The 15932-nt window shown below is 40.8% G+C and overlaps 1 protein-coding gene across 1 annotated transcript in view; it reads right to left on the reverse strand.

Annotated features, from left to right (window-relative positions):
• plxna2 (plexin A2) overlaps positions 1–15932 on the reverse strand; it is a 216764-nt gene that overhangs the window by 170272 nt on the left and 30560 nt on the right. The window contains exons 2-3 of the mRNA XM_088007157.1: positions 12625–13954; positions 5561–5743 (exon numbers count right to left, since the gene is read on the reverse strand). Coding sequence (XP_087863283.1) covers positions 5561–5743; positions 12625–13821 — 1380 coding nt within the window. The 5' untranslated portion in view covers positions 13822–13954. The remainder of the gene's footprint in view (positions 1–5560; positions 5744–12624; positions 13955–15932) is intronic.

A 15932-nucleotide genomic window follows, 5' to 3' on the forward strand; every position in this document is an offset into this window, starting at 1 on the left:
AAAAAACTTTTTGGTGAAATCAAGGAAGTTATTTTGAATTTCACCATTTCCATCAACCATTTCTAATAAAAAACTTCAAAATACACATAAAAAAGTTGATAGAATGAGAGCTAAAGATGCACATTTAAGCGTAAATTCCTAGTCAATATTATATTGTCTAGTCAAACCTTAAAACTCATTGCGTTCAAAAAATAAAAAAACAGATTAAAACATCTCCATGTTTTCCTGGAACTCCAAGATGGCTTCAAACATCACTGGATCACTGGAAAACCTAATTTTAATGCTAATGCAAACATGGCTGCACTTAATAACTTGTTAATTCTGTCAAAGTGATCATGCAACATGTATCACATCTTCTTTACAATGTTTCTGAACAACCTGCTGAATTTCCTTATAAATATGAAAGATTTTTCTCATTTTCTCCATGAGGTACAGCTTATGTGGAGGTAGAAACACCAACATGACACCACACACGGGAAGAGTGTCTCTGTACAGAGGACTACACACCAGAGTATGCTAATTTTTGCAGTATGTTTACCTTGGTGTAGTCTTCCATTTTCATACATTGGCAAATGCAGAAAGAATTAGGCACACAAAATACAAACAGAGTCGTTTGAAGTGATCACTCAGACCTGATCAACAAATTCTCAAAAGCCTGAATTAGTGTTTTTACGACTAGACGGGACAATTTTAAATCAGTGTTATGAAACCTACTAGCTGTTGCTAATGTTTCATCTTCCTCTTCATCACTAGATATAGTGCCATGCTTCTCTTTACAAATATACTGTGAAGGTCCCTCCAATACCCAGCGACATCCATCCACTGTGGCAGATTTTTAATGTAGTGTTGCTACTTTAGGACAGAGTAAAGGAAGCTTTAGTCACCCATCTAAGACATAAGTTTTGGTAAATGGTGTAAAAAGCCATTGATGTTAAACTCTAAAACTCAACACTAAACAGTGGAGACTGTGGTATGAGCCATCCAACACCTACAAGACAGCCTTGACCCCAGGCAGTTTCACAACCTTTCACACTTTGAAACATGGGACCACAACATCCTCCATGCTGGTCGGGTTGGTAAACAACTCAGGGGTGATAACAACCAAAACAACCCTAAGGACTGGTATGTGGGTGGGTCACTGACCCACATGTGACCTTAGCAACTTGCAAAATGGTGAAGACCCAACAACACTTCAATCCCCACAACTCAGAACTGAGGAAGCCGATAAGAAACCGATACAAATAAAGGTGCATTTAGAGAGTTAACAAAATCTACATACGCTACGTTTCATTCATTACAGACAATCTATGTTTTTGTTGCAAGAGGATCTTCTGGTCTTGACTGAAAGCCAATCCCAACCAAAATGTCCAGTTATGTTAAATACCAGCTATCAAATGCCTGCAGTATGACTGTGTTTTTGTTCTATGCTGGGTTTTAGACATGACTACCAAAACTAGGCAGATTTTGTCAGACAATGGAATACAATCACCTTATGGCCTCCACACATGACCTCAGATTGCCAGTGTTGCTGCCCAGAATTTGGTATTGTTTCCTGTCGTCAATGCAACTGCATACATATTCTCCTCACCTTAGTTTCTGCTTCTACTCCCCCTTAACCCTTCATTGTCACCCCCCAAAAACCTGTCACAGACAGCGCTATCCGCCAACACCATCCCTCATGCCTCACCATGCTTCAGCAAAGCTCAGGAAAACAGCAGAATATGCGAGAGTCGGTCTTCAGGGAGAGCGAGTTTGAGGGCGGGAAGGAGGAGTGGGATTGAATGGGGAAGCAATAAATGGAAGGATGGGGAGAGGGCAACTTTGGGATGGGAGCCAATCCAATTACAAGAAGCGGTGCAATCCTAGTTTCTCTGGCGGCACTAAATTCACATTTCAGTGGTCTCCTTCGCTTTCCCTCCCCCAATGCCTTCTTCCTTTCTCTATCTCTGCTTCTTTCTGCTACTCATTTCTATACATACATACACACACACACATATATATATATATATATATATATATATATATATATAAAAAAAAAAAAAATTCCCCTCTCACCCTCCGTGGGTGGTCTCTTTCATCCTCTGAGCTCGGGTCCTCTACCAGAGGCCTGGGAGCTTGAGGGTTCTGCGCAGTATCTTGGCTGTGCCTAGAACTGCACATTTCTGGACTGAGATGTCTGATGTTGTTCCTGGGATCTGTTTGAGCCACTGCTCCAGTTTGGGGGTGACTGCCCCGAGGGCCCCGATGACCACAGGCACCACTGTGGTCTTCACCTTCCAGGCCTTCTCCAGTTCCTCTCTGAGGCCCTGGTATTTCTCCAGTTTCTCATGCTCCTTTTTCCTGATGTTGTGGTCACTTGGTATTGCTACATCCACCACAACGGCTTTCCTCTGTTCTTTATCCACCACCACAATGTCCGGTTGGTTTGACATTACCATCTTGTCTGTCTGGATCTGGAAGTCCCACAGGATCTTAGCTCGGTCATATATATATATATATATATATATATATATATATATATATATATATATATATATATATATATATATATATTTTAGATCACACTCCTGTCACACTCCTCCTTTTCCCCAGCTGCATGACTTTCTTGGTTGCATGAAAGCATGTATAGGATTGTGTCACCAGCAAAGCATCAAAGCTTGCCACCCAAGCTGTGTCATGCTCAGATCAGCAGGAAGCCTGAAGCATCCTACTTCATCTGTGTCTCTCACAATGCTCTGCATCATCCTTCTGCAAAGAGGCTGCAGCCAAAGATCACCACATACATCAGCCCTGCCTCTGGAGACAAAGGGAGTGAACGGATAATCCTCAAAGCATAAAAAAAAAACACTTCGGGCACAAAGGCACACTCTGCTGTTATGCAAAGTTCTTGATTTTTATATAACTATTCAAACAGAGATGCACCAATCCATTGACCAGATATGAAAATCTGTTTTTTTTTATTGATTTGCTCTGATTGGTAATGTGAAGATGAAAAAAACAACAACAAAAAAAACAATGATCTTTTCCTTATTCATTGAATGCATCAACCAACTGCAAGTAGTCTGATGCACAGAGGTTTGTAATTTAACAATGCACAAGTGGGGGATAGTTATGCAAGTCCTTCAGTTTCTGTTGGTTACAAAGCTAGTGCCTTTATCCAAGTACTTGCAGCACATTTTTCCTTTGTTGTGTTACATTGTTTAAAACAAAAAGAAGAATTCAGTCAAATTTGGAATCAGCCGGTCAAATCTCAAAGAAAACCAGGAATTAGTATCTGGCTGGTGCACTCTTGTATTTAAAAAGTAAACCTTTATTTTTTCACCCTGCCACATAAAACCACACAGAGGAAGGCTGGTTATGGTCATCCTTTTTTTCCATGCACATTGAGTTGTACAGTCAGATCTGGTCAAAGCACAAGCTTCCATGCAAATAATGGCTTCACCTTGACCAAGATTCTACCTGCATGCAAATGAGGCAGGTGCAGTTGCTTTTCTAGTCAAATCTAAAAGCAACTTAGATTCAGAGAATGGGAAGAACAAGTCTTTGGATCTCAGTTTAAGCGATTAGAGTGCAGTTCAATTTCCTAACAATTTAGCACTCTCCTGTGTACGGCTTAGAAAGAAAGAAAAAAAATCACATTTTGTACTACAAGCATTGTAATGAAATCTTTGTTTGGGAACATTAAAGTTGATCAGAGTCTAAACTTTTCTCATTTTCTCATCTAGTGACTCTTTGTATGTGTCCTACCAGGATTATGGTGCTCTGCGCATTGGACTGTGCTGCGTTTTTTTTTTTTTTTTTGTCTACGCGCTCGTCTCATATCCTGGTTAATTCCTTCTTCAGCTTGCCGTTACTGTGGCTACAGTCACGGCTGTGTGAGAAGCAATTTGAGAACATACACAGCAGCGGCAGCATCAGCTCGCTTGTCTTTTTTAGCATGGATTTTCAGAGATCAGGGCAGATGATACAGAGATGGAAAGTGGGGAAGCGGAAGGCAGCCACAGGCGAAGACGTGGAAGGAAACACAGAGATGAAACAATATCTGAACAATCTTTTCTGCCTTTTCTAATTTAGCTAAATAAAAGGGAGGCAATAGATCTTTAAACGGCTCAAACAGTGGATTACATCAAATGATCTTGTTTCCGCCCCAATGCAACCACCACAGTGTAATCTGTTAACACATTTAAATTGGAAGCAAAATAACTGACTGGCTGCACTGTGGCGAAGTTGGTAACTTTGTTGTCTTGCAGCAAGAAGTTCCTGGGCTCAAATTCCTGTCGGGGGTCTTTGTGCATGGAGTTTGCCTTTTTTTCTGTGCTTGAACGGGTTTTCTCCCACTACTCCAGTTTCCTTCGACAGTCCAAAAACATGTCTGTTAGTTTAACTGGTTTCTCTAAATAGGCTGTAGGTGTGTGCGTGCGAATGATTGCATGTCTGTGTGGGTCTATGTTGCCCTGGTGACCTGTCTAGTATGTACCCAGGACAGGTACTTCAATAATCTGGAGATAGGCACCAGTTACCCAACATAAACAATGTGGGAATTGGGGGCGGGGGAGGGCGGGTAGGTGGATGGATGGATGGATGGATGGATATTTAAAAGGGTCTTTTTTAAAAACAGAACAATTTTGCAATACATTCAGCCCTTCTGTCATCTAATGAAAGTCTCACTTTCTCTCACAGACGTAGAAAACAGTTTTCCTGTGGAAAATGGCTTTGTTGCGCAAATAATTGGTAACTTCAAGTTATTTTCCCCTCAGTAAAAAACTTCCTCACCAAATAATGCCATGCTTGGCAGAACCAGGTAGTTCTTACTACCCAGTTATGTGTGATCACTGATTTAAAAAGGAAATCTTGATGAATCCACTCTGGTTTCTAGAGAACATTTGCCAAGCCTTGTGACAATCGACATGCACAACCGATGCATCTGTAGCTTAAAACTGTGTTTGTATGGAATATACAAGGATGCCAACAGCTGTCTTGAATTACTCAACAAACCACCAGCAAATCTGACCAGCGGACAAATTTGTAATCTCTGAGCCCAGAACACAGAGCTCATTTCCTTTTGCCAGAGCGCATCCAGCGATTTTAGTCCTGTAGCAACGGAAGGAAATTCTATCACGGCAAAGTGCCAGGGCGCCCTTTAACCTTTGTGGCTTTGGTATTCTCTCAAAACCAGAACTAGGGGGTTTAATATATGGAGCAGCTCTTTTTTTGTGCTTTCAGTTGGCTAGAAGCAGAAAGGGGCCCATTAAAAGTAATAGGTCAGCTCAGGTTATTCAGCACTGGAACACAGTGCTGGATGAGCTGATAATGACCATTACACTGAGTTGGCCACTCGTATCACCCTTCCCTGACAGTTCGACAGCAGGCTTTTAATACTAAGAAGATAATTTTGCCTCTGACTATGATCCGCATGCCCAGAAATAGAAGGACCTCATGATGTTGACACACCAAGAACTCTTGACAGGTTGAATTCCTGTGCATTATGATAATGACGAGAGTGGAAATCTCGCGCACGAGAGGCGTTAACCATTTTGGGAGAACAGGACGCAGCAATTACCTTCTTTAGACGTCCACTCCTGGTGCCCACAAAAGCCACACAGTAGCCATTGTAGACATAGGAGGTCACAGAGGTCATGCGGTCCCGAGTCTCAGTGTAGAGCGTGTGGCCGGTCACCAGCTGAGAGCCGCCAAGCGGCTGGTTGATGTCCAGACCGCAGAAGGAGTCATCGATGGGCACAGGCTGCCGAACAAGAAGAAAAGCAGTTAGAAAATTAATTGTGAAATTAAATGAAAATCTGAATCTGAAAAAGTGACAAAGGTTTCAGTGAAAACTTTGGATGTAGAGATTAAATGGCATGAAATTTCACATTAAATGAAACGCCTCAATATTTCTTATCCAAGCTGACAATGTTATTCAGTTACTTTGTTATGTATTTGTTATGTATTGAAGCATGCATTAGTCCTCCATGAGAATCAGGAGCCAACTGGAACACCCATGTTACAGTATACCATATTATCAGATTTGGGGGTTTGTAAATATCAATGGAGTTTATATGAACCATGATTTAAAATTCCTACAATTTCCTCCAGATGACAACCAACAGCACAATAAATGTGGATGTCTAATTAAAAACATATTTTGAGATCATAAACATGTTGTTCTTTTGTGAAAATATGAGAAGAAAACTGAGCAGTTTCTTCTGTTGGCATTACTGATTTAGAAAAGCATAAATTGCAATAAACTGACTTGTCAAAATATAGACTGGAAATTTCTATGCTGATTACAGGTTCTAGAAAAAACTTAATTTGTGAAGACAAAAAAAAAAGTTTTCCCCACAACAAAATTAAAATCAGATTTTATCTGAGCAAAACATTACAGTGTATCGTCCTGTGAATTGAACGCACCGTTAAACTCTAAACAGAACTCTCAGAATTAATTTTGTGAACAGAGATGCATATAATAGTAAGATAGTTGTTGTAAATTATTCATAAGGAGGCAAAACTGAAACACAAAGTATTGTAGAAATGAACCTTCTATGAGCAAAAACTAATGGGCTGAAACGAGAGTAAAGCCTGATGGATAAGCAAAGCTGTGGAAACGGAGTCAGACTGACTTTGGGACAGAAGTGAAGAGTGACAGAGAAGCTTAAGAAAAACGGAGAGCTTGAATTATATACAAGTGTGCCTTATTATTATGCCTGAAATATGTACCCGCTCCACCTGACTGAGCTCCACCTTGCTCTGAATGTGGCTCATTACCCTGACCTACCATCACACTTCTCTGCAAGAAGGCCCACTGTGCATGATAATCACTGTAAATAAGACTCTGTTTTTGTCAATTATTTGGAAAATATCATTGCAATCAGATCTTATTTATCTATGCCGAGTAATGGGGGCAAAATGCAACCTCTTCCCTCTACGTTTTAGATAAATTTGCAAGACCAGTGGTGCTAAAACAATGAAGAATGGGGAGGTAAATGAGCGATAAGGAAGTGATGTTTCTGGTGTTGAATCAGGTCAGCTGACGCAGTTTGAGTGTCAGTGACCTCAATGTGCCATGTGGAGTAAAGTGAGACATCCAACTGAGCACCCCACCATTTAAACATCCCATAACACCCTCTGAATATTCATCCCTGTGCTCTTACACCAACTCATTTGTTCCCTTTCTGTCAATGCATCCATCTCTCATCTGCATCCTCTGTTGCTGTCTTTGTTCTCGTCAGAGAAGTACAATTTATACAGACTAATTTGAGTGGCATTTCCATTCATGGGAGGCAAATCAGCCTCTGCAAACACTTTCTACACAAAATTTCAAGTGCCATAATGCTGATGGTGAACAAAAAAACCCCAGTATTGTAGTTACAAAGCTTGCTTTATTGTTTTCCTTTCATTTATTTTCTCCAAAGGCAAATTTATACCCAGTCTGCTTTACTGCTCACTCGACCGTAAATCCTGTAATGTAAATTTCATCATCTGTACACGATGTGCACATGGCTGACAGCAAAAATAAAAGTCCAGTTCCAAACGGGGATGCCAAACATGTAGCAGACAATGAAATCCACAGTACCTTTCTTCTTTTCCTCTAAACAAAGTGGACAGACCAGCATATTACTGTCCACTTTGACTCAACCGGCCCAAAAATTGTATGAATGCAAGTTCAAATATTTTACAAGTTCTAAACAGCACACATCCATGTACAGAGACAAGCAGGTGTAGGCGATGGCTGCACAATTTCAGCAAAGCATGTGATTGCAATATTATATTTCCATTTGGTGTCAATAAGGAATCATAATATCTCTAACAATCTCTGCCATTTTGTATTATGGGCTATACCATCTGTGTCAGTTGATAGAATCTACTGGACCAAACAAATACTCTACTACAAACTGTCCATCGTAACATCAATGTTATGGTCACTGCTATGGTGATGACAATGCAGTTTCACTATACTGCCCAACCATTGCAGATACCTTAAAATAGCAAAAAGATTGACCAATAAATTAGAGATGAACTGAGGAATCGTTTGGTGACCACAGGATCGGATTGGAAATCCTCTAATGGTCTATATTTTCTTAGGGATAACCACAGAGCCTGTAATTATCAAAAGCCAGCAACGATGGCTTACTAATGTAAGATCATAAAGACTGCTTAAAATGTCAACTCTGTTACAATTTTGGTTTTTATTTTAATTAAAAGTTTAATTTGGTTATACCACAATTGTGCTCTTGCACACAAAGTGTGATGTTACCTCTGCTTCTAGTGTAAATAACTCTCGACTGTGCATTGCAGGGAAACTAGAAAAAAAAAAAAAAAAACACCTTTTGGTTATTTTTTACAGTTTATGAAGAAAAATCATCTAAAATCAATATGAGAATCAGAATGTTATTACAGATCAGATATATACATGCCCAAATAAACGTAAGCTCTAAAACTTTAAAATAAAGTTTTTTATATAGAATTTTTCAAGTCTATATGAGTTTCACCTCTAAAATAAGAGAAAAAATAAAACTTTTTCACTGTTCTTTAATTGTTGGAGCTGTACTTGTAGAAAATATCAGTTTGGAAGACATCTTGAGGAACAGGTTTAGCATCCAGACTTTCAATTCCTTCAAAATCAAACAGCTCCTCCGCATATGATCTGTTGGGATCCAAACCATTTGGTTCCGATTAGCACTAGATTGTACAGATGATGTACACTTTAGAATCGGCAGTAAATCCCAAATCCCTCCAGACTCCATATGGTTGAATGTAGTTGTTCACCATCTTGCAGATGTACATATTTATTTATTTATTTAGTGGCTTTTCCCTGCCAAAAAGAAAAGAACAGCTTTGCTTCCTGAGTGGAGTTGTGGTTAGATTAAATACAGACTAACGTTGTAGAATGAATCCTGATTGAAACACTCTATAGCACTGATGTGACAAATTTTGCATGTGGTTATAGTTCGGCCGAGTTTACGACAGGTCCATTTTAGAGGAATCTAAATCAACCTTTATAAGAATTGTAAGAAAGTCCAGCAGCATACTTCCTTTCAAATCCAATCTCAGGGTATATCAGCATCATCTATCAGCGTCTTTCACCAGTGGTAAATTAGATGGTAGCACAAAACCAAAAAGCAAGACAAGATGATAGTGTTTGTCAGTGAGGAGAAACACACTCAGACAGACGGATACAAAAAAAATCCCATCTTGAGTCTCCTCTGTGGGATTGACTACAAAGATGGCATGAATCTCCAGATGGCAGAAAGCTGAACGGATGGGTGATAAATCTTTGATTGGCTGCTGTGTGTGTGAATCCCCCCTGGTTCAGCCACAGCTCCATTCCCAGCGACAGCCATGCCTGAGCATAAGCATGCTTGCAATGCAACGTGTACAAAGAGGATATCTGCTGGGTGTATAATTAAAGTTGTCCACTTTGAGCTTACTGGCTACCTGTTGTTAGCAACAAGACAGAGGAAAGGCACACAGAAACACTGTGTAATTTGACTGTTTGAGGCACAGTTAACAAAACCACAAAGAGGGCCCTAGACCTTAAATGGAGGGTCTAGCCAAAAATTATTTTATATCAGGAGGATTTTCTGCATTGCAATCATCTTGACTTTAATAATACAACTAAAACATTTGATAATGTAGTGCAAACCACACCTGGCAAAGATGTTGAAAAAGGAGGTTGAGAAATCTAGTGTGAGATTTGCAGCAAAACCACATTATCCTCAAGAACTGAGATAAAACATTGATGTTTCCAAACCAGACACTGTCCTTTCTACCACATAAAACCAAAGAGCCAACGCTGGACTCCACACGATAAATAACAAATAAGAGGAGTGGTCACTCTGTATGCACCTCCAAACTTTAGAATTTTTAATGGGGAAAACTGAGTGTTGTCCCAAATGCTTTTTTTATACTAACATTTGTACCTCCAATAATTTTAACAAAAATCAATTATTTCTTAAGTTGATTTTTTTTTCTCCACTAAAACATGCTCACATTAGGGGTCAGCCTTTCTACATTTTTCCAGGAACATAATGGTGCTGCAACAAAAAGCATTTAATTTTAGGGCTTTTCACACAACTTCATCAATGGGCAACAGGGGCACCACGCTCCGTATTCATTTGAGGAAATATGTGAAACAGAAATTTCTGTTCAACATCAGCAAGGCTGACATATCTGGCTGCTGAAAGCAGCTTGCAATGATTTAAAACTCCCTCGTCCGTCGACATCTCTTTGCATAATCTATAATACACTATGGATTTATTGGCTGCTCATCGAGCATGAGAGCACGGTTTAAAGGAGCATGTTTGACATTTCTCTCGTCTCTCTGGCAAAACACACACAGAGGCCATGTAGCCTTTAATCCGAGAGGACAGCAGACCATCACTGGCAGTGCATGCCTGCAGAATGGAGTGGGAGGAGCGGGCCTTGCAGGTAACAGCTGGCAACAGTCAGCGCACACTGGGATGATTGGAGACTCTTCTGGGAAGGTGGAAAAACGCTCCAATTCAAGCTCTGGCGGATAACAAGGCTCACAGCCACAGCACTGTCACCACTGTACACCTCCTTACACCCACTTTGCTGCATGCAACATCCTTTCCTGCCTTCTCAGTGGAGCTAATAAAAACCCAACCACCAGTTTCTTAAGATAATGTCTTACTCCTCGCAGCTGACATTGTGAGGTGGTGAATTTGTGGATTTTAATGAGAATGATCCTCTGGGTTCTCTAAAGGGGATTAGCAAACAAAGGAGATAATCGGTGGTTTTCATCACAATGAGCGACACAGACATCATTAAACCTCACAATGCACATGTGAATGGCCAAGACTGGCAAGCTATTCTGTGCAAATTCAGGCATATAACATAACACAGTCAGTCAGAAGTCATTAATTCTTAATAATCTTAAGTTCCTATTAGTGGGTAGTGAAGTGAAAGCACAGAGGACTGCAGCCTCCTGGGACCAAAGGAGCATCAAGGAACTTAATTCTACTTGACAACATGTAACAGATACACAGCCTTTTTATTATGGGATAATTAGGAACTTTAGAGAGAATGGACTGGTGTGTGATCTACACCAGCATCATAAGTAGACGAATTGGAGCAGCCCCTAGACACCCTCCCTCTTAAATCTTCCCCCAAACACACACATGCATCCATACACACACACGCACGCACACACACACACTCCCCATTGAGGAGTAGAGCATTTATTTTGACTGCGCTCAGAGAAAATCACTTTGATGCTTGTAAAGAAAAATAAAGCCTGCGTAATTTATGAATATGTCTCCCTGAAATGCACTTGAAAGTGGATGTTCCCTGATATCAGAGCAACAAAACAATTTGACATCATTACAAGTAGTGTTAGAGTCATTTGATAATAGAGAGCATGAAATGCCAGGCAGTCAGAAACATTTCCGGATGATCGCTGTGTTTATTTTTATTACAACAAACGCCCCCCTGAAGGCACGGTGCAGTTTAGGCTCACTGAGAAACTTAATACATTCTCTTACAGTTTCTTGTCTTTTATCAGAGGAGTAAACCACTGCAGATGTAGCAGTTGTTTGATAGCACTCATTTTTTAAGTGAACTACATTAGGAAAGTACTCGTATTTCTCACAAACTTCTCTGAGATTAACTATGATAAACCAGCTCAAGTTGTGCATTATGTTGAAATTGAAATGATAGGATAAATGGTTTTCCGCCTTTGTTTATCATTAAAATCTGAAAAGTATGGGGTGCATTTGCACATCTGGAGACTGACCTTTTTGCATGTTTTACTTTGATACGTGATTCTGGCTCAGTCAGATCCGATATCAGTAAATACAAACTTTTAACCCTTTCCATACACCAATTACATTTTGACTGTTCAACTCTAAAATCAATTAATTTATATCAGCTCTGGAAATAAGTTTAGGCTTGATTTCCTGCTGGAAGGAAAACCTCTCACATGCTACCACTAAGGTTTTCTTTCCAATAAGAACAAAGTCCTCCACACTCATGTTTGGCCATGCAGACGGTGTACTGGAGATACGGCCAGTGTTAGTTTTGTGCCAAACAATTTGTCTTTCATGCTAAATTTCATCTCATTCGACCAGGGCATCTTCTAATTGCACTTTCCTCAAAAAAAAAAAAAAAAAAAAAAAAAAAACTGCACACATGACTACCTATGGCTTTGTGTATTAATACACTTTCTTCTCACTGTTCCATAAAGGCCAGATTTGCAAAGCGCACAACAGTTGCAAACAGTTGTCTTGACAACAGATTTCCCCACTTGAGTTGATGATTTCTCCAGCTGCTCCATAACCATGATCCTTCTGGCCCACTCTGACTCTACTATTTAGACGACTTCTGAAGGAAACTAATGGCACTGGAATTTTTATTTAGGGTAGAAGAGTAAATGGGACAGCCAAAAAATGCCAATAAAATACGGTAAAGTCTGTGGTTTGTACTATTTGAATGACCATTTCAGCAAACAGTCTCATTTAAGAGAGCAAAATAAACCTTTAATAAACTAATTTGGCTTTTTCTGTAGAGACTTTCATGGCCGTGATCAGCTAACAGATGCACCCAGGACTATCATTTATCTCCATATTTTTGTTTGTAAAATGTGTGTTTTTATTTGGAGCAACTCACCGCTTTAGTGCACTGGACGTCCTTCCCAAGGAGCCAGTTGAGCTCCAGGTTTCCTTCTCCCTGATAGCAGGACTGCAGGCGCTCCTTGATTCTCGCGTTGATGTCTCGGATGGTGAAGACGCAGAGCGCCGAGTCATCTGGTGGTCGATGGAACTGCTTCTGGCCCTTGGAGAAGACGGTGAACAGCACATCATCTTGGGCACTTAAGTTGAGCGAAGCGGCGAGAATGCGGCCCGGCTTGCCGAGGTAAGCAGCCTGCAGCAGGCGATACTCGACGCCGTTCTTCACACAGCCGATGGGCAGGGAGACGTAGGAGTGAAATTTGCGGTCGTCCTTACAGAGGCGAACAATGCGGGACGTGTAGAAGAGATCGCTGCTGGATCCGCTTGACGACATGCTGTTCTCCGGTGTCTCTGGCTGAACAGTCAGGAAGTAAACAAAGCTGCCACTCGCAAAGCCATAAACGTAGTAGATGTCAAAGTGTGAGACAAGCGCTAGTGTGTCTGACGGTATCTTTATAAGAGAGGACACAAAATCAGTATGCAACTCGTAGTCAAGCATGGCAGAAGATTCCGGATCACGTGGCAACTTTCGGCTGGAAAGAGTGGGGAAATAGTCCTGTTTACCATCCACTGCTGTGCCGATAAAAAGCGTTGCATCCTGGCCCTGCGACGGCACAATCACCCCATACATGGTCCCTGTCTGATTGACGCTGGAGAGGTAGTGCTCCTTCTTGTGGGAAGGCTCCACTAAGATAAACAGGTCATCCAATCTGAGGAGTTTACACACACCTTGGTAGAGGCTGCCACAGGCCAGCAGCCGATTTTGCGAATAATCTATGAGGAGGAGCTTGTTGACATTGTTGGTGGGCACCAGGGCCTCAGAACAGGGCTGTACAATTAGAGGAGGGTAGCAGGCCTTATTGTCATCCTTTGGGCCTGTATCATGGGAAACAAGGAGGGTGAGGTTGCCTGACAGCTTGTACACACGGTTGACTGCTCCAACATATAATGCACCAGTGGCTTGGTGAACAGTCAGGTGATTAAAAATCCAATCTCGTCTTTCTGGGTGGAAACTATTGAAGGTCTGCCCATCTGAGGCAGGAACCACTAAAAGCCAGAAGAATAAAAGAGTAGCAACTGCTCCAAACGTGGGACAGCGCATGAAAGTTCTGTCTTTGACCTTTTGACCATCCATGTTTACTCGTCCTGCAAGAAAACCGCTGAGTGAGCAGACAGAATGGTTTCGAGGAAGAGGAGGATGATCGCTGCCTTTTTGTCGATGAAGACCAACTCGCGGGTCGAACTTTCACAAGGACCTTCACATGTTTCTGAAAAGAGAAAACAAGAAAAGAAGAAGTTAGACATCTGAGCACGGAGTCGCATTCCAAACAAAGAAACTCATGACCAGATGGAAAAACTTGTTAAGTATAAATGTTCTGCGTCAGAAGGGCAAAGGGTTGCAAAAGAGGCACTGATTTAAAGAGACAATATGTGGAAATCATTATGGTACACATTCCAAGCAAGTTGCTGGATAGGGCAAGACAATGCAGGAAGCAGAGGCAGGTTACACCACAGGAAATTAGCCTGACCTGACTCATACAGACGATGCTGATGTCGCACACTGGCCAAGCAGTTTCTAAGAACAAGAATGTGGAACAAAGACGCAGCCCACAGAGAGCCTTGGACACAGCAGTGACTCACTGCATTTTACATCACCATCAAACACCACCTTACATCTAACCTGGATTCCTTAATAAGCATTTTATAATGCTTAGTGTTAAGCCTCCATTCATCCGTGAAAAAACGAAAATTTGATGACTATAATGTTGTGGTGATTTCTGTATAGTCTTGTAACTTACAAAGGTATTCACACCCCTAACATTTTTTTTCTACATATTTTATGTTTATGATGCCAGTCCCTGTTACTCATATCTCCCAATAAAATCCAGTGAAATTGCCATTAATAAAGGAGTCCATTTCTCTGTATTTGAATATCGGTATAAAACACAACTGCTCTCTATAAAACACAAATCTTCTCCATCACTAATGTTTGATAGAGAACATTAGTGAAAACCTGGGAAAGTGGCAACATTTTTGAAAGAAAGTAAAAGAAGTCCAATTTAAAGTTTGCCACAACCGATTATTTTTAGGGGACACAAGAAGCATGTAGAAAAAGGTGCTCTGGTGAGATAAGTCAAACGTGCAACATTTTTGGCCCACATGCAAAATACTATGCAAGACTGAAAATTATCACTGTGCTTCACCCTCAACACACAATCCCCATGGTAAAATATAGTGGTGTCAGCATCAAGCTGCAGGGAAGCGTTTTTAGGCAGGCTCAGGTCAGCTGGTGCGAGTTGCTGGGGTGTTGGACAGAGTTAAATAAAGGGCAATAATAAAAGACGCGTTGAACTCCAGTCCCTGAAGGCCAGGGTTTCCTAAACCTTTTAAATGTCTTCAATCCAACACACCAATAAAATGGCTAAATTACCTTCTCAGTATGCAGTTAAGTTCTACAGAGTCCTGCTAATGACCTGATTATTTGACTGGCTGTTGAAGCAGAGGCACATCTAAAAGTTGCAGGTCCTCGGCCCTGGAGAACTGAATTTTCACACCCCAGTGTGAGGTCCTGCAAAAGATTTGAGACATGTGTGAAGGTTCACCCCCATGCAGGCCAGCATCGAGACAAACCACTTATGGAATGAATTGGACAAAAGCATTTTTATGTTTCAGACTGGCCAAGTCAAAGTCCACATCTAAACCCTGTTAAATATGTGTGGCAAGACTTTAAAATGAGTAATCAAAGCAGCAAAGAAGAATGAGATAAAAATTCATGCCCTAGGCTGGGATAACTGGTAGAAACATGCCCCAAAAGACTCTTAGCTGTAATTGCAGCAAAAGACGGTTCTGAAAACCATCGACTCAGGGGAGCTGAAATTTAAATGCACACTGCATTTCTCAGATTTTTACTTGTACAACATTCTGAAAATGATTAATCTTTTTCATTTCACTGAACAATTATGTTACACAATGTTGTGTTCAATCTTAAAAATAGATTTGAGGTTTGTGGGTGTAAAGTAACAAAATATGGAAACAATCGGTATAAACATGGTTGTAAAGCAAGATATGTTAAACATCAGTTTACTGATTTAAGTTCATATCTGTTCTTGCAATTTTGTACACTTCATTTCAAACAGAAATCAGGAAAGTCTGAATTGTGTGACATCGTGCTTTGACTTGGCAGCAGGGATGCCTCTCCATGTGTGCCATAAACCAAAAGACCGAGCTCTATGTGGTCTGTCCCCA

This window comes from Poecilia mexicana, unplaced genomic scaffold (assembly GCF_051168715.1).
Source record: "Poecilia mexicana isolate PSO_F unplaced genomic scaffold, ASM5116871v1 scaffold_7, whole genome shotgun sequence".
Lineage (NCBI taxonomy): Eukaryota > Metazoa > Chordata > Actinopteri > Cyprinodontiformes > Poeciliidae > Poecilia > Poecilia mexicana.